The following is a 20,281-nucleotide window of genomic DNA, read 5'->3' on the forward strand; positions in this document are numbered from 1 at the left end:
TACTGATTGCGATCGTTTTATATTTCAGGTAAGATAATGTAAATATAAATAATGGTAATTAAAAACCATCAAATTTTGTCGCTTTTTAGTAATTAAAGGAAACTGATGTTGTTCAAAATTTAATAGAGATATAACGAGAATAACAACAATATTAACCCTTTGCACTCGAGCGGCGCCGATTTGAACTGTCAACTCGAGCGGCGCCGGCGCCCGAGTGATTTGAAGTCTTAAATGGTGGCGTAAGCTTTTTTGGGGGGCATGGAAATTTTCCTGATCAATTCATACATATTGTATAAACTCGAAAAGATCAAAAAAGAGGAAAAGCCACTGAGCCATTTGCGATTTCTGAAAACACTTGTCGAACAATTGAGATTATATCGCCAGCAACGAGAGCAAACGTCTACGTCGCATTCCGATGAAATCCGATAAAGAAGCGGGAAGCGTCACGTAATACTAAAGGGGGCCAAATATGGACTGCAAGGTTTGTTCTGACTGTAACACGCTTGGAGGTAGGCTGGAAATTTTCGTATTACTGTGATACATGTCCTGACAAACCTAGGATGCATCTTGCATATTGTTTTCCGAAATGAGAAGAGTGTAATATTTATCGAAGTTTGTTGTTTTCGACATATAAATGAATAAACTTGTGGAATTTTATTATTTGTATACGTTTGTTTGTTTATAAATGTTTTTAAAGTACTTGTAAAGTGTTTGCCGAATTTGGCCGAAATCGTCTAGAGTTGCTGGTGCGCGCAAGCCAAAAAGACCTCGAATGCAAAGGGTTAATAATACATTTCATGAATATCATGAAGTTCGTTACCATTCTAAAATTCACATACGCATGTCTAAATTTATTCTAAAATTTTCTGTTTTTATTTTGAATTTATTATATTATTTCCATATATGTATGTATATAGAAATGGTTACAAATCTTTTTCTGCAGATCCGCTAGAAATATGTCACGAAGAAAATTGCAATGTTCGTTCATACATACAGCTGACCGAGTTTCATCTTTGAAACTCAAATTTCCAGCTATGCATTTCCATAGCTGTCCAGCTAACCATCGTACTCCCGTTATATGTAGTATTCGATCCAAAAGCAGGACACAAATTTTGGCTGGCTACCGTTCTCTTGTTTCCCTCTTGGCATTCATGGAGCCCGTAATACCATAAATACATTTTATTGACAGACACATTTTCCACAGTATTACTGCTTCGAGGCTCGAGCATGTCAAACATTATTTTATACGGTAGAAACCAAATGGTTCTTGAGTTTTATGAGTAATTTTCACGCAGTCATTTTTTTTCTGTCACGAAGTAGTTTCGAATTTAACAATAAATAAGGCCGTGATATTTGTTCAACTTATTCGTCATTCTAAATTTTGTTTTAGAAATTCTCTGCTTTTAATGTTCATAAACCTAATTAAGAGTCTAATTAAAAATATAGGTAATTAAAATATCTAATTAAATTTCTGCTACACCCAACACTTGCTGGTGCAGCAATCAAAGCTTGAACGTAAATTAAAGCCACTAACTAGCAAACAGCTGAAATAAATTTGACATAATTATAATTTGACATTATTAAAATGTCATATAGAACTTTTTTTTTTTTTTAATTTTTATCAGCTACTTCGCTGTTTCAATATCTACGATAATAAGGATAATAATAATATTAAAAATAAATGTTATAAATTCATTGAATTTCGTTATCATTCTAAAGTTTATTCGAAATTCGAGCAATCTTTTTTCATGTAATTGGTGTGGATGTCTGAAATTATATTATACATTGTAGCACATCTAATATTTATCTATTATAGTTCAAAATTGTCCAGAAATTGGAAGGTCCATAAACAAATGGCACATGATTAAAGTGTAAAGAGTATTAAAAATATTAAGAAGCAGTGATAATATTATCTGAAAAATTAACAATTATTTCAGATAAGTAAGCAGAAATAGAAAAATACTTTGCATTATTATCCGTACAAATGAAACAAAATTCTTTAAAAAGTTAGCTTACAATTAATTAAGTAATTAAAAAATGTGCGGAACAAGTTTATTGTAGGAATGGATCATCTGATCTACAGCTGAAACTGTTGTGTATCAAACTACTATCAAGAGTACAATTCTGTTAAATGCAAATTAAAAATTAGCTATCGTTTCAATAATTAAAAATCTGTTAAATTGTGAATCCTTCGGAGCAGCGTGTAAATGGATCTTTAAAACTTCTCATCCCAGCTTTTAATCAAGCTTAAAGAGCGGATCTCGGCCTTTACGTTCCTCTGTTTGCTCAAACGCTGACTTAACTCACTTGCGCGATCTCTTCGCTTCTCTTGCAAACACACCGGATAACATAGTTTCAGGAATATTGTCATTTTCCTACCAATGTGCGTTATAGAACTTTGAATTCGATTTACATATGGTTAACGCAACTCGATTCGCGCATGTTGTATGCCCATTGATAGAAGCGTCGCAGATTGCTGCCATGGTCGTTGTTAACACGGAGTTTGCATCCACCAAACTCCATTATAGTTTTTGTATTAACTTGTGTACAAGATAAACTCTACACCCTGGTACTAAACTGTTTACCAGTCTCGATCCTATCAAAGCCAATTCTTTGTTAAAATGTAAATTTTTAGGGAAAGTGTAGGAAACGAGGAATCAGATAAAAATTTGCACATTACTGTAGGTTTATTTCTTTTTAATGAAAACTTCTTCTGTGCGTCAACGTATAACATGTTACTTTTTCATGTTCAATCATTAGTTTTATCAATATTAATTTAGTTTATTTTTCCTGTACATGTACAATTTATGTTATGACAGACTAGCAAAATTGTTTTCTCTAATATGTACATGTATAAATGGATAAAATTGATGTTGTTTTAATATATGATAATTCAAATCATAAATTTACAGTTAGAGGTCAAAATCTCAGTCGAACATGTAAAATTTAATAAATACCAAATTTGCCATATGCCTATAATAACTTTCCATAATTATTTAAGTGTACAGTTATCACTAAAAACTGTTTCACATTTTAAAGAAACCTATAATCTAAATAATTATCCATTTTCTATATAATTTATTATACAGAAAGAAAAAGTGGATAACGATGTACACTAAAACACATGAAATACTACAAATAAAACACATGTAATAACATTCTAAAGTATAACTGTAAGACATAAATTCTATTCAAGTTTAAATTCTTCACCAGGATTCGTAAAGATAAGAATTTTATACTCTGTACTAAATGTGTATTCTTTCATGTTCATCGAATTTTTTATAAACGTTTTCTCAAATGCACTTCAAATGCGTCAAAGTGAGTGTAACACACGACAGCGTGATTGTGATACAGATCCTCATTCTATCACCGCAGTTCCGAGTGAGTAATTGGATTCTCAGAACGGTGAAATTAAACCGGGATAACTGTGTCTTCGTAAATATGCAAATGCGATGCGTACGCATCGTTGAAATATCTGTGTGGACAACTGAAATGTTGCCGCGTAAATTGCGTTCCACAAGCTGTGGCACGCAAAGGAACCGCAGTATTTAGTTGAGTGCAAATATGTCTCGTTTTCGAGTATTAATGCAACTCAGGCTGTTTATAGCAGAGCCATCTTTATGTAGGTAGAAGAATTTAATAATAATAATTATTAAAATAGAGGGTCTATATAGTGCAAAAACAAGATTAACATTCTCTTCTTTTCAAGAATTCATTTTTAGAACAGTGAAGCAAATTTTTAACTAAAGTTATTATTAAAGAAGATTATATATTAAAATTATTGTTGAATAATATTTGAAGTTAAAATTATTATAGAAGAATAATTGCAATTAAATTTAAATTAGAGAATTCAGCTTAAAAATAATAAAATTTGATAATAACATCTGAATGAAGGAAATAAAAATGGGAATTGTCAAATAATATAGAATGAGATTGATGAATCCATCGTTGCACTTTTGTAATGGGTTAATATCCCAAATCTACGACTTGGCGAAATTTGAAGCAAAACCATAGAAGGGATGATTTCGTTAATTTAAATAATTCCATTCTTATCGCGATAAAGAATAATCCATTGCTTAATGGAAAATAAAGTCACATTCGAAGAAAAGAGTTTCGTTGCCATAATTTTGCCGAGAAATTGGGATCGAGGCCAGCGAACGACAAACGGTGGAGGCTATGCGACCACGCAAAGGGAACAAAAGATGATAGCGATTAGGGGAGACAAGTGGCGATACAAAAGCTTCCCAGACATAAGAACTGTACTGGAAAAGAGTGGAGTTGCATGAACAGTGATGGATCTCGGCTTATCGTGGTTTGAATGTTGAATGTTAACCCTGAACTCCAAAGAATTAGGCTACAGATTGGGAGTTAACTCCAAGTAGTTTCTTTGATATTTGGGTTACATAATGGCCACGAAAAAATCTTAACAATTGGATTATTTTGTTCAAAATTTAATCGTAAGCATTCATAAATCATCATAGTATACTAAAAATATTATATTTATTTTATTATTTATAGCAGGACAGATTGAGTTTCAAATTAGATAAGGGAAAGATTAGGAGGTTTATCTACACGAACCATAGAATTTTTCACACCCGTAACAAATTTAGACATAAGTTATTCATAAATTAATAAAGTATACTGGAAATGTTATACGTATTTTATTCCTTATTATCAGGACCCATCTGAGTATCCAGAAAACACAGTTAGACTTGGGAGTACAAAGTGTTAAGTTTCAAACAATATTAGGAAAGAATTTAAAGCTTATCTACACGAGCCATATAATTTTTCAAAGCCTTAGGAAATTTTCCTTTTACTTTTTTTAACGCACCACCTCTCAAACATTAAAAAAAAAAATAAAAGCCTAATATTATAATGAAAATATCCCTCGAATACCTAAAATCCAATGCTATCGAATACTGATTCATTTGAAAAATGGGAGAACAATGCACTGTTAGGGGTTCAGAACTGAAGGTTTGTTAGCTTCACGGTAGATCTGCCTCTGCGGGCGAGCGAAACTGGTACGGGTCGGCTTCCAGAAAGGTGTAAAAAAGAAAAGTGCAGGAACAGCCAGGGCAGAAATAGTACTGGTTAATTTTGCGTCGGTCCGTGCTATGAACGTACGTCATACTGGCTCCGTGTCTGTTCATCGTCTGCTCTCTTCTTCTTTTTCGCGCCTACTCTCAACTCCTCCCCCATCTCCTCGGCGCCCTTCTCTCCTTTGGAGCTTTTCGACGCCTGCTGGTGGTTTTAGCCAAGATACCTCGCTCGTCCTTTGTGGTTGCCCTTTGAACCATTTTCATCGTTCCCTTAACCACTTGCAAACCTCTGATACGCTCTGCTCGCGGTAAAGCTTCGTGACAATTGTGTATGTACGTACACGTTCTAATGTTTACGTATGCACTTCCTCGTTTACTTGCAATTTTAGACACGTTAGCGATGAGCCTCTTGGTTGGAGCTTCTTGTGGGGTCTTCTAGGTCTTAACTTAAAATTCAAATTATGCAATAGAGGCAGTTTATGGTTCATTAGATTCCTTATAGAATGCCTTCAATTAAAAGATTGTGTATTGTGCTACCTTTGTACAGTGGAGATTTTGTACAAATTTGATTATTAATTTGGTGGGTGGAGTAGACTGCTATAAATGGAGCTATAATGAAGTGACATGAGTTTGTTAAATAGGTGAACATAATTACTTTGTCATAATATTTATATTAATATTGGTATTCAAGTAATCTTTTCTACTTAAAATGTGTGTATATTTGTGATACTTCTATATATTAAAAAAGAATGTATATATTAATATACATTGTGAAGTATTAAATTTTATTTCATATACAAATTATATGAATACAAGCATTAAATTGGAAATTAATAAGGCACCTATTAAAAATTTGTTCAATATTGTTTTGCATTTAATAAAATGAATATCATGATTTAAATAAATACTTAAGTACCTGAATTTAATTGATGTAAAAAGTGACTAAACATCTATCAAATCAAATAATTATATATTTTTTAGGAGTACACCTCTCAGAAATCCACTTTTTTTAATTTTTGAAATATATTGAATTAATTTTGTTCTGTATAATGTGACAAACCTAGAATTTTTTTATCTAACTGTGCACATGTATCTTCAATTTATTATTTCTTCTATAAATTATTTTTCTACTCGGGATATATAAGGAATTTTTACTTCGTATCTAAATAAAAAGAAATAAATTTGTTTTAAATAATATTTGAGGTTGGTAGAAAGAAAAATACATGAATGATTGAAAAAGGTTATAAAAATTGTGTGAAAATGTTTAATAATAAAAGTAAATCTTATATTTTGTTTTTATTGCAACAAAGGAGCAATGATACATGCATATAAAATTATGAAATAAACACTAACACCAACGCGTTACCGCACGTAGAATTATGTATTCGCCTAACCTGACGTTGAACCGTGAAGCGGTAAAAAAACTTTTCAACACAGGAAATAAACCATGATTTAAAATTCCTCGTTCGTGTTTCTGTGGTCTTGTAACACGGTTCAGCACGGAACGCGCTTATTTCGAGCAACTAGCTTTATTTTTCTTTCTCTTTCGGTGACGCTTTCTACCCTTGGTCGTATAAAAAGTTTCGAGGCTCGAACAGGCGAACTGAATGCATCTCAGCCTCGCGTCTCTGGTTCGTTCATCGACCCATCGTGTTTCCACCATTAATTTGCCTTTCATAAAACACATAATAGGCGCGGACCGTGTTATACACGATTAAAACTTGTTCGTAAACGGAACGAGCAGATATTAATGCAACGTCCACGAGTAAGAAAAAAGAGGATGTTAAAAACTGATCAATGGGGGTCGGTCAAGCACTTTAATTATTGATAACACATTATTTGTTAGGTTTTCGAGGAAATATAAACTCACTATTATTTATCGGCAATATCATGGAACTGTTATTAAAAAAGCATATGAAGTAGGGGGAGGACATGGCAAAAAAATTGAGCATTGTTGATTTTAAATGATCGTAACTTCGAAACAAATGGATGGAATACAAAAATTCACACACTTCCTTAAAAGTAAATGTATATATTTATATTCCATGATAAGAAAGCTCATATAAATTTTAATTAAGTCTTATGAAAAGCTATTACGTAAGATTTCAGATAACGGTGCAATCATTCCAGGAAATATATTTGTAATTGTAGCATACCTTACATATTAGGTGAACCGGAAAATAATGTCGTTTTTGCAATTTTAAATACTTGTTTATCGTTCATCAGCTCATTGATTTTTATCGATCTGACATTGACAATTTGCACACTAGATGGCAAAAGGTTATTGATAACCGGAGCGATTATACAATTAATCATTAAAAATAGAAATTTATAAAAGTCGCCTCTGTCCACTGTAACGAGTCATTGGTCGATCGTTGACTCGAAGACGTGGTTCGATAAGAGTGTCGATTGTCGCTGACGATGGCGGGGCCGCCTTACATCATCGAATTACGTATCGTCGCAAATCAAGGAAGCTGTCGACGTTTGGAATGGTCATTGACGGGAGAACGTCGACGTGGGCGCATTTAAACGCGCGGTTACGTGATGCATTTATTCCAAAAAATATCTTTTTAATTTCTATTTATATGTATATACACGGTCTGTCTAAAAAGAAACCGAACTTTTGCTATAAAAAGAAAAAAGTACAAGTAAAGTTTTTACACACACGTTTATTTACTCAAAATAATCTCCCTCTGCGTTAATACAGCGTGTAGACCGCGTAATTAACATTTCGATGAACCTTTGCAGCTCCTGTTTTGGTACCCCATTGTTTAGTACGGCGTGCCGTACCAAAAAGTACGCAAATATGGGCAGAAACGGGCACAATCAGCAACATGATCGGTCTTCTAGGATGTCTAAGGAACACATTTCAATAGGATTCTGGCCTGGATCATGTTGGTGAGATATCCTCGAATTAGCTTTTTTACGTTTTTGGCCTGTTACGCTTCGAAAACCAAAAAGTGCGTAAATATGGGCAGAAATGGGCACAATCAGCAACATGATCCGTCCTCTAGGATGTCTACGGAACACATTCCAATAAGACTCTGGCCTGGGTCAAGGTGCGTCAAGCACTATTTTTGCATTTTTTTTTCTAATTTTACTACCTTAGAGATGGAAAATAGTTATTGTGCAGCAGTCATAGGCAAATTTTAGTAATGCTACGTTATTGTTTCGGTGTTCAGTTGTGGTCTGATTCAAGTACATACGTGATTCAGAACCAAATATTACCGTGGAGTCACCTGTTTAAAAAATTTCTTTCTATTTACATAAGACAGAAAATGCGTAACATCGATCATTCCGTCTCTCTCCATTCTTTTAGGTAGCTAGAATAATAAAGAAAACTACTATCCTACGTTCACAAGTATATTAAGCAACAAATCTACATGAAATTAGTGATCCAGGTGTATTTTCATTTTTTCGACTTTCCGCCACCTTTTCAAGCTATTTCAGGCCCCACTGTGCGGCAGTTACCGCGGCCTGAATCTCCGAAATATTGCTATAATGTGTCCCTTTCATTGGAATTGGGATTGTTACCTTGGATCATTTACCCTACTCGCCTGATCTGTCTCCCTGCGTTTATTTTCTTTTCCCAAAATTGATAATTCCAATGAAAGGGACACATTATAGCAACATTTCGGAGATTCAGGCCGCTGTAACCGCCGTACTAAACGGGCTACCAAAACAGGAGCTGCAAAGGTCCTTCGAAATGTTAATTACGCAGTCTACACGCTGTATTGACGGAGAGGGAGATTATTTTGAGAAAATAAACGTGTGTGTAAAAACTTTACATGTACTTTTTTCTTTTTATAGCAAAACTTTGGTTTCTTTTTAAACAGACCGTGTACATATAATACGAAGCGAAAAAGTTCCTCTTTGTGTGAAATATTAGAATCTCCATTTAATTTAAAAATTTCAATCGAACTTTCCAAACAACCTAATAGAATCTGATTTAAATATTGGCTGACAAGTAACGTCGTCAGTCGCCTCTGTCCGCGTCAACGAGTCATTGGTCAACCGGTGACTCGAAGACACGGTTCGATAAGGGTGTCGATCGTCGCTGACGATGGCGGGGCCGCCTGACATCATTGAATTACGTATCGGTGCGGATCGAGGAAGCTGTCGACGTTTGGAATGGTCTTTGACGGGAGAACGTCGACGTGGACGCATTTAGACGCGCGGTTACGTGGTGCTCGACGACGTCACGTGGCCGTCAGTGTAACGGGCGACGAATTCACGTTCTCCGCCTTCGATTGGCCGCGCTCCCCAGTTTATTTACGGCGGCCCGATTTGATTATTTTCCTTTCTGCCGCGTTTCCTTCCTCCACGTCCATCGCGGATGTCCTTCGTGGATGCTCCCATCGTAGGGGATGGTCCAAGGAAAAATAAATGAGGCAGCAAATCAAAGGGAGCTCTCGCTCGCCCCGCGTGCTTCTGCGTGTTCCTCTTTTTCCGTCAGACCCTCTTTCAGCGCCACCCTTTGTGCGGCTTTGCGAGACGCCGCGACAACGGTCACCGTTCATCCCTGTTTCTCTTTCCCAGCCTCAAACAAGCTATTATGCAGTCACGACTCTCTGTTTTAGAGTCATCCTCGCCACCTGCAAACGTTACGATACCTCTTCTGTGATTTACAACTGCGGGGAGTCGGTCTGTATAGTCGGAGAGTCAGTGACGATTCTCCTTACGTCATTTTGAAATAAATGGAAAAAAAGAGGCGAGGTCACGACATTTTGAAATAGCTGATTTTTGGTACAGCGATTAATTGCATGTTGGTGAATAACAAACAGATATATATATTTATTTATTTATTGTCGCATCAGCTTGTAAGCCATTAGCGACCACTATGAATTACATCTTCAACATTTATCTACAAATTTATATACATATGTGAGTCATAATATAATTAGGATAAATACGGAATGACTTATGGTTAACGTAATTCATTCTTACATCTGATAAAAATTATAAACACTATTTAGCATTAAATGTATATTTCAGAAGTTTATAGTGTCTTGTTAATTCTTGTCTTTACTTTTTTGGATATTTTAGTCCTTTGTAAACAAAATATCAGTTGTGATATGCATTTCTTGTCATTTATGCTGGTCTTCAGGGTCGTAGGCTGGTTTCGTATTTCTCGTATACTATTATGCATTGAACATTCCTCTAGTTTATGTTTTACTGGGATGTTGCCGGATGTTTTGCGTGAAACGTGAGAGGTGCCAGACCCGCAAATTGACGTAACCCTCACAAAAATTCAACTTTATGCTTACTTTATTTCCTTAATTCTTTGATCAATACCGAATTATTGTTGAATAATACATTATTATAAAATAATGAATATTGATCTCCCAAAAATCTTGCTCTTCGTATTTTAAAATTAGAAATGAGGCAGATGAGAGTAAAATCAAGAACAGTGTTGTGACAGCAAGATTATTATCACCTATTCGAATAACATACAAGCTTGTCAATGACTTGTTTCTTTCTTTGTTTCAGACGTACCCAGTGAACAGTCTGTTTTCGTGATGCTGAACGGCGAGGAGAGCGAGCTGAGATTCTTGAACATTACGAATCCAAAGGTAAGCAACAATATTCTCTCAACCATGCCTAAATTATTACATACACATAAAAAATCTTTGTGACCAAACCAAAAAAGTTTTGTGACAAAAATCATAAGGAATGTATACTACTTTTACGAACATAGTCATTAATGGAGTCAACGCTAGACCCAATTGTATCATTCTTATATAAATGTCTGATCGGATTATAATGGTACTACATATTGCTTGGTGAAATATTTATCTATCTCCTGTGATTGTACATTAATTCGTTCACTGTCAACTACGAGTTGTCTCGTAGTTTAAATTGATTGCAATTGCTCAAGGGATGAGTTTATAGCCTTTTGAGTCATGAATTATTGCAAAAGAAGGTCGTAAATTTTCTTTTTAAAACATCAAATTTAATATCACTTTTAATAATCTAAATTACATATCTGTATTAAATCTTGGTACCCAAAGCAAAACGCTATGGCTGTCAGTGAATGTGTTAATAACCAAATTGTCTTTTTAACCGACTTAGAAAAGGAGGAGGTTACTCAATTCGACATGTATATTTTTTTTTATATTCAACGTCCTTTTTCCATTAAATGAAATTTGATAATTATACAGGACGCAAATACTAATTTAAACATTTCCTTAACCAAAAGTGTTTAACAATAATTCTTTTGCTACAATCAGTGTTCAATCGTCTGTTTCATGAAGACGGAACTGGAGAACATACACCCCGACGCTTTCATCGTTATGTATTCTGTGATCGACAAGGCGTCCTTCCAAAGGGCTGAAGAGTACCTCGAGCGCCTTCACGATCAGGACCTCCTGCGAGGGAAATCGGCCATACTGGTTGGTAACAAGGTGGATCTGGTCAGATCCAGGGTGGTCTCTTCTCAAGGTCAGTAGAATAACAACTAATATTATTATATATATATATATATATATATATATATATATATATTATATATTTATTTTTATATATATATATATTTATTTATTTATTATATTACATATTATATATTATATAAATGTTTATTATTAGTTAAAAATTTAATACATATTATTGTATACTCCAAACTTCGTTAACGAAATGTAACATATCACAATTTAGTTACTAATGTCCTATACAATAATTCCTTGATATAACATGTCAAAATAACTACCAGTTAAAAGTACCTTATATGAATAACTTAACCAATGGGCTGTGACGATGGATAGTATTAATTACTATCGCATTGTTCATATGCTTAATTTCCACATTACCAAGTAGAAACAAATTTAATCTGAATCAAGATGTCCAATCTTATGTATCTCAAATGCCTCCAATAGCAAACAAGACATTGTTAATTTTTGATCCCTCCACTAAAACAAAAGTTACTTAACTATTCTTGTTACTTATCAAAATTAATTTCATCAATTTCCTCTCACGAATCTGAATCAAATTAACATTAACAGACATTATTTCATCCACTCTAGAGTAAAAATTATTTTTCTATCAATTCTTACATAAAAAATCATCCCCCTTTTCGGTTGCACCATGCCTTCGCGCGTCCCTTGGCTAATTCTTTCACGTGGTCGTCGCAGATGGCAAGTGCATGGCGTGTACCTATCGGGTGAAGTTCATCGAGATCTCTGTGGGCATAAACCATAACGTGGACGATCTTCTGGTCGGCATTCTACATCAGATACGGCTGAAGAACGTGCAGGGTAGCGCAGAGAATCGAACCGCGAACGGCGGGACAGAGGGTGGAGGGCACTGGTACAAATCCAGGGGTATGGTACGTGCCAGCATGAAGGCTAGACAAATGTTGACCTGGCTGTTCGGTAAGGAGGACAGCAAGTTCAAGAACTGCGAGAACCTTCACGTGCTCTAAACGAGGGGTTGGATCCCCCTTACGCGGGTAGATAGCGCGTTGAGAAATTGCAAAATTCCCAGGTGAATGCAGGGTGTTTCACGAACTGCTTTTGGTCAGGCTTGTCCGACGTATCAAATGTTTCGACGAGAAAAATGTCGTTGAAACGTATCGCGAGAGAAACGACACGACTCGATGAAATTTTAACTCTGTGGGAAAGATAGGTTGAAATGTTTGAATTTTTCTATAACTGGGGTGAGAAAAGTATACTTTTTTTTTATTTCTACGTGTATTAGTTACTTATAGGGTTATTAGTGTTTCGATGGACGCTACTTGGCCATGAGTTACTATTTTTTGGTAGGGGTTGGTTTGTTTTAGGACGTCTAGGAGTTGAAATGCATCGAGGTGCTTCAGATTGTTTTTTATAAAGGAGGAATTAATATTGAGGAATTGTTTGAAGTTTTGTTTGTGCCTAAAATGTAATAAGAAGGCTGCGAATTTTGTTGCATTTGTGGAATATATAAATATGTATTAAACGTCTATAGAATGTACACGTTTACAAAGAATGAAATGTTATGAAATTAAGAGTTCTTTAAAGGGAATGTCAATATTTTCTTTTTTAATGAGAAATAGTATTTTAAATGAATGTACAAACGATTGCACTTAAACGTAAAAACTGAGTCGTTTGCTGACAGGTAATATTGCTATTAATAAACGAAATTCAAAAGCCTCTTCTGGGACACCATTTGTATTCTAGGTACAGTTTGTATATAATTTCTATATTAACGTACACCACAAATACATTAAATCCTCAGTTCAGTAATAATAGCAATATTCGATCAAGTGAAACCTGGAATACAATTTTTATCGAGGTCAATGTAAAATTTGAGTGCAATGACCAGAACCTTCAATTAGTATCGGCATAAAAGTCAATTTAAATTGCAAAGTGAAGTATGTAAGCGTGTACAGTGGAAGAACATTTACAATAAAAAGATGACTGAAAGAGATCGATTCTTGAAGTTATCAAAAACTCTGAAACATGAGTACTTATAAATGAGATTTTATTCGATTGCATATTCTTACCTTCATTCAATTGTATAATTGTAAAATTGTAAATCTAAAATTATATTCAAATTTTTTCTATAATTTTTCAGATTATATCGTATAGAATTTACAAGCATTTTGTTGTTTTTCACAGAAACAAAACGAAGCGTTGTATGTTACAACCATAAAGTGTTGTACATAAAATTATAAAATTGTACATACAAATTAAAATTGTTTTTAAGGAATAATGTTGGACTTCAACAAATAATCAAAGGCAAAATATTAAAGTGCAGTTTGGTCGAGCAGTTTAGGAACACCTTGCATCGTTTGAGAATTCTTGCGAGGGTGGCCAATTTAGACTTTGTTCTGTAATTTGTTTAAAAATCTCCGTGCTTCCTATCTTTCTCTTGTTAACCAGGAAACTATTATAGGAAACATTAAGGGTGAGAACGAGTGTAAATATTTGTAACGATTTTACTGGTCCTCCTGACTTCCTCGAAGTACATGACGATAAAGTTTTTAATAATTTCGATAAGCTAAAATTTATGTTGAGTTCTATTGCCTTTTCTTTTATCGCAGATAATGTTTTTTTAACTCTTCACTGCATGAATTTCTTTCAACTCGCAGAAAAATGTATTAAACAAAAATCGATAAAGACATTACAAATAAAATGTTTGTGACACTATTTTTACTTTTAGTTAAATATTTTTAAACATCTATTCCATGAAATTATTAATGCCCACTTGAAATACAGGGGATGCATTTTTTTATTATAAGATCAACACATCAAAAGTTCGTTGACAATATATTTTGTAATGCAACATCAATGATAATCAAAAATAGCAATAATATAAACTTCTGTTATGGTTTAAACAGAAATGTACATTGCATTTATATTCTTTCACATTTTTAATTAATAATAAACTTTGTTATGTAATGTGTTAAGTGCCCAACCACTTAAAACTACGTTTAAAAGGAATTGACAAAATTGATACAATTCGTTGACAAGAATTGGCCACCCCCAGAAGGTGAGAGATTTGGGGAGGAATTGTTAAAAGTAAGAAGGTATGAAAAACATGGGGTGCAATCAAAGTGCCAATTAAATCAAAAACGAATGTGACCCGTTGCTTTTTTGTAAACGATTAACTTTTCGAGTAATGTTAAGACGTGCGAACTTTCAATCGAGAGTTCTATCGACGACTAGCTTACTTAGTACTGATAAGGATAAGTTTGCCACAAACATCGTGAATGTTAACTGGTTCTGTGTCTATTGACGTAACATTTAAGTGGTCCAAAACCAAAATTTATGGTATGCGAGGTTTGATTAATCCTTTGATCTTCTCCGACTCGAATCGAGGTACGAAGTATACGTTTGCTTACCTCAGAAAAATCCCAATTTCCTATGGAAAACAATTAAATTTTACTCGCTTAAATATTATTATCTCGAGGCATTCAAATTTGCAGGCGGAACAATTAAGGAGAAATCAAAAGTATATATAGCCTATAGTAAATTTCACAGTTATTTCTAACAAAAATAAAAGAATAATTTTTTCCAAAAAACCACAATTTGAGGAACACTGCTTTATAAGAAATTTTTAACGGAATTCTTCTGAAAACAAACAATCAACCAGCTAAATTTTACATTAAGGAACAATGAATAATACGTGATACAAAAGAAACTACGGTTGGACAACCCATTCTACTTTTCTCCTTTATCTTAATAATACATGAAAGCTTCGTTCATGCAGAAAATTCCGTCGGTGCAAAATCTAATCGCGATTTCGACAAAGCTCGGCCACAATCAAAGGGTTAGTCGTAAAAACGATTGTCCTAAACATTGGGCTCTAGACTCTCGAAATCCAACAAGTTCAAATAGTCGACTCTGGGACAGGTACGAAGGAATTTAAATCGGACCATGGCGTGAATTAGCAGCCACGAATACTTACGACGTTACTGTACAATAAGACCAATTTAATCTTTTTATCCAAAATGTATATACGATAAGTTTAACGATACGGATCTATGTACCTACTGTAAAAGCGACGATACGTGTGTTATATTATATATACATACCTACGCGAATATATTCCTAATATCTATGATCAAATTAAGTGGTTAGTCTGTGTAGATGTATGTTAAAGATTGACGTGTTGCTGTATTGCGTGTTTTCCTCCAATGAACGGGTACCATGACTGCATCAATCGGGGTGTCTGATACAGACATCAAACGTAATATCTCCCAAGAAGAGAATATCCTTTTCGAAATTTTAAGATTAAATACGAAAGAAGAAAAAGAAATATATACAAATAAACAAACAAACAAACAAACAAACAAACAAACAAACACACACACACATTATCCACTGTCTATTTTCTGCGATCTCTATGCCTGTATATCCGAATTATGTATACAAATATATATATACATAGATGCATACGCATATTTAATCGAGTGAAACTGCAGCGAAGCTAGTCTGAACGGTACATCTGTTTCAGGGGCCAAATCGAGGGGCTGTCAAATTAATGAAACGCTATGTTGCGAGTTAGGTTAGGTTAACGACGACGTTAAGACCAGGTGAAGACCAATTCAAAGGCAACACGATGCATGAGGTGACGAGGTGAAAGGGGTGAGAAGTTATAGAGAGTAATTAAATAGGATTCTAAGTGAAAATGGGGGCATTAAATTGAAGGTGATTTAATTTGTTGGATGAGGAATTGTTGGAGACTAGGATTTGAAGAAACAGTAAGAGAGAATTAAAGGGAATTGTAACGATAAGTTAAATCGTGGCATTAACTTTGGCTTCGAGTAGTAAAAGTTTGGCAATATAGGTACCAAGTCGGGAAGACTTTTGGCTCAATTGGGATAGATTAAAGTGTGATAATTAGCAGAAAAAAGTTTGACAATTCCTTCAAACAAATTTGAAAGTATGAAATCGTTGTTCAAGTGATGCTAATAATGTAATTATATTTTGTTTCGGCGAGGAAAACAACACTTTAAGAAATTTAAGAAGGAGTGAAGGGTTTAATTAAAATTTTTACAGTCAAAGAAATTTGCAAAGAACGATGAGTAGGCATTTCTTGTTGAAATTCTATTTTGTCACGTTATAGGACATAAAAAACCATAAAACTTTGTATTGAAATTTGTTTCCATGACTTTCATAGTTTTGAAGATATATACTGTAATATGGAAAATTAAAATTTCTTTTAGAGAGATGTTTTTGTACCTAGGATTGCTTAATAGCCAAAAATAAAAATTTGTTAACAAAGTTATGCCAAAGGTATGTGTCTTGTAGAGATATTAAATCAGAGACAATATTAAATTTAAAATCCTGTTAAACTTGATTGAAATATATAATTTTATCTAAATACAATGTTAACGATATCTCAAACTGTATTAAATACGAAATAAATCTTTCATGGGACACGTGAGAGCTAAATCAAATTATGTGAAAGCAATCGAATCAAAAAAGATATTACTTCGAAGATGACATGAAAATTGGCATACATAAGGTATCGTGTAATGAATGGTACAATCTAAATGTATACGATTCTGCAATAAAAAATAAATACGAAATGTGGAATAAATTTTTTTTATATGGAGTTTTGTTTCTGAGAAGTAATATTTATAGCTATTTATAATTAATTGCAAATTTTATGTACAAATGTAATATATGTCCACGTCAATGTTAAACAAAATTTAATCGAATGAGCATGTCCCAAATATGTTTCAAGATTAAATTTCATTAAACATCGTATGAAGAAATTTTATTGCAGGTTTTGAATTTGTTCTTAAATGTAGAATTCCTGCTTTCTGATTATATCATTCATTACAGGTCACTCTGTATATATGTAGAATGAGGTACTGAAAATTGATCAATTAAATAACTCATTCACTTTTAGTTATAGAAAAATAGTATCTCAAACAAAACTTGCTTGGTACGAACAATTTATAATTCAAATTTTTCTTTTTAATGAAAATGAAAGTTTATTTTGTAAATAAATAATAATCAGGTAACCAAACAATCAATGTTCTCACATCTACATAAAAAGAAGATGACTTAATGTAATATTATAATAATAACGGATATTACAAATTTGTTGTTATGTTATACCGTTCTTGAAATCGAACGAGTTGTTCAAATGACCAGTCTTGAATGTCTCAGTCTGTGCGTGAAGGGGTAAATGAATTTTTTAATTTTTGTTATCACAGTAACGACGCCTTTTTCGACTCAACGTGTACCATCAGACCATCTCGTTGCAGTGCTGCCATTATGAATAAAGCCGAAATAAAAATAATAAGATATTAAAGCAGCACTCCGTGTGCTTAATAGGGCAGTTTGGTATTTTAGACCAAAAATTGCTACTTATTTATAATTTTCATATTATAGGAAGGTATGATTGCTCTTAAAAATATGTAATATCCATTCTACATATCAACGTAAATCGAAAAGTCCTCTTTCATTTTACAATACGAAACTTCGTCATCGAGATGTAAACAATTGAAGTTTTCCCGCGCGACCATTACGAATTCGTGTTCTTAGCGTGTGACTGCGACAAAAATGGCGCGCACCAAAAACCACATTAGTAATCGTTATTAGATTATATCTTGACAAGGAAGCTTTGCATTAAAAAGCGGTGAAGGACTTTTCTACTCCTTTCTGCACGAAGAATTGATTTTCAAACAAGGTTCCTCATTTTTATTAATACTTTACAGATAATTCAATTCAACGTCGTATAATATTATGAATTATTTGAATTTCACTACGATCTTTGCATGACGTCGAGTCCAGAATCCAAATCCTTCAAAGAATGTTGAAATAAGAAAAATCACAATTTTGTTCTGAAATGACCAGACTGCCTTCTTAAGTGGGAATGGTTCCTTCGCCGGCAATTTGTTCGTCGTGCACCGAACGAGAGCCAAGTAACGATGTTATTCGTCGACTAAGTTGCTCTAGTCCGTATTAGTTGCGAAGACACAACCAACATCATCGGTTATGCGTCTTCGTCGTCGTTTATTGTTACTTTTTATATTGAACGATCGCGAGGCGTGGGCGCGTACGCGAGTCAGCCTCGCAAGGATTCTGTTCGGACAGGGCGCGTCACAATCGACGAGGACCTTAAAGTAAACAAAACAAGAAATTTTTATCAAGTGCCTTTGTGTATTTTTGTAATTTAAGCTAAACTCGATGTAAGTCTTACAAAAATACAACCAGTGTGACCAGCAAGATACCTATGTCGATACGTGCAGCGCAGCGCGCGCTCGCTTTTCTTCATTTTTCATACGTTTCGCGCGAAATTGTTACGCGCATCGACGACGCGTCTGTCTTCCGTTTCTTCTTTCTGTTCTGTTTTCGTTCCCTGTTGTTTCTCTTCTTTCATCGCCACTGGTTTCTTCTTCCTCGTTTTTCCCCAGTTACCGTCTAGAGAAGGATTTTAAGGACAGTGACGACCAGAGATGGACAAAATCCTCCTCTAGGTTAACAATTTTTAGTCGTTATTTCTAGAAGAAAAATTATAGATTGCATAGAGAAAAATGAATCGTGAATTTGAATCGTGATGCTTCAGGTTGTTTTTGTTATATAGTAAAAGAATGTTTCAGATAAAGATTAATTGGTGCAATGGGCCTTCAAAAGTATCCTCTTTTCATGAAGAAGTTCTCTTGTATTATTCTATGTAGTACTATCCATTATCCTCTTTATATTATTAAAGTAACACACGATCTTGAATTGATTTTCAAATAATGCACGATATTGAATTGCTTTTTTGAATTTAAAAAGCCAAAATGATACCATTGAAAAAATATGAAAATAGGATTCTTCCATACCAATAAATGTTTCAGTTGATAACCAACTTGTACTTGGAGCATCATTATCTTAAGCTATCAGAATCTGAACTATTGATACTAAAATTACCAAACCAGTCAATTTACCTTACCTACTTCAAATTTATTTCTAAAATCGTTTTATTATTAACCATGCTTTTACAGCAATTGTTTAGGACAATCATTGCAACAGAGAATTCGTAAATTAATTTGCTCCTTTTGTCTCTAATTACATAGATATAAGTATGCGTTGACCTCGGTAGTTTTAGTGATAAAAGCTCACTTCTAAAATTGTTCAATGAAATAGAAGTCACGAATAAAAATCATGCAGAACTTTCATTCGTCATTCGTTGTTCAAATAAAATTGCGCCTATCTCTGGCTGACAACGCGTCGTGTGAGATCTCTTAAGGACAACGTTGCGTCAACCGATCGACTTCCTTTTTCCTGCCACCACGTTCATTCGATGTTCCCGTTACGGTTAGCTTTTGTCTGGATAATTATCAATGTATGTAACGCTATAATGTTAGATCGTGTCTGTTCGTTGAAACGTGTGACGTGACAATACTGCCATCTCTTCGGTTGACAGAGATACGAGGGGATACGATTAGGTGCCGATCGCGCGCGTAAGCGAACGAAGAATTGGTGGATCCGATGAATCGAGGGTGCGTCCTTTTAGCCGAATATTTTAATGTAAGATAACCTGTCATCCAAGGAAGTCTGACGAATGGTTCTAATCCCCGAGGGATTATTGTACATCAGTAATAATAAAGAAGTGACATCCGAAAGCTTCTCAGTCTCTCTGTGTACCTCTAACATTTTATCATTGTTCCAGACAGCGATTAGTTTCCTCGAGTTTTTTGTAATTCAAAGTTGGATAGTGCGACTGGTTCAGCGCAAGGTGAGCACGCGAACTAGTGGCACTACTGTCAGATTTTAAAAATTAACATTCACTCGAAAAAAAGTTATAACAATTAATTCATT

At 34.2% G+C, this 20,281-nt stretch overlaps 1 protein-coding gene across 5 annotated transcripts in view; it reads left to right on the top strand.

Annotated features, from left to right (window-relative positions):
- The window catches only part of LOC128885135 (GTP-binding protein RAD), a 110,888-nt gene extending 90,817 nt beyond the window's left edge, over positions 1-20,071 (top strand). For 4 of the 5 annotated variants that reach the window (XM_054138969.1, XM_054138971.1, XM_054138970.1 and 1 more), the window contains 4 exons: positions 10,530-10,612; positions 11,294-11,480; positions 12,167-12,406; positions 15,975-20,071. In XM_054138969.1, the coding sequence (XP_053994944.1) occupies positions 10,530-10,612; positions 11,294-11,480; positions 12,167-12,406; positions 15,975-16,030 (566 nt within the window). In that variant the 3' untranslated portion in view covers positions 16,031-20,071. Of the gene's footprint in view, positions 1-10,529; positions 10,613-11,293; positions 11,481-12,166; positions 14,163-15,974 lie in introns of those variants that run through there. The other variant, XM_054138973.1, reaches the window with a different exon arrangement.
- Positions 20,072-20,281: the final 210 nt, after the last annotated feature.

The sequence above is a fragment of the Hylaeus volcanicus genome, chromosome 2 (assembly GCF_026283585.1).
Source record: "Hylaeus volcanicus isolate JK05 chromosome 2, UHH_iyHylVolc1.0_haploid, whole genome shotgun sequence".
Taxonomy (NCBI): domain Eukaryota; kingdom Metazoa; phylum Arthropoda; class Insecta; order Hymenoptera; family Colletidae; genus Hylaeus; species Hylaeus volcanicus.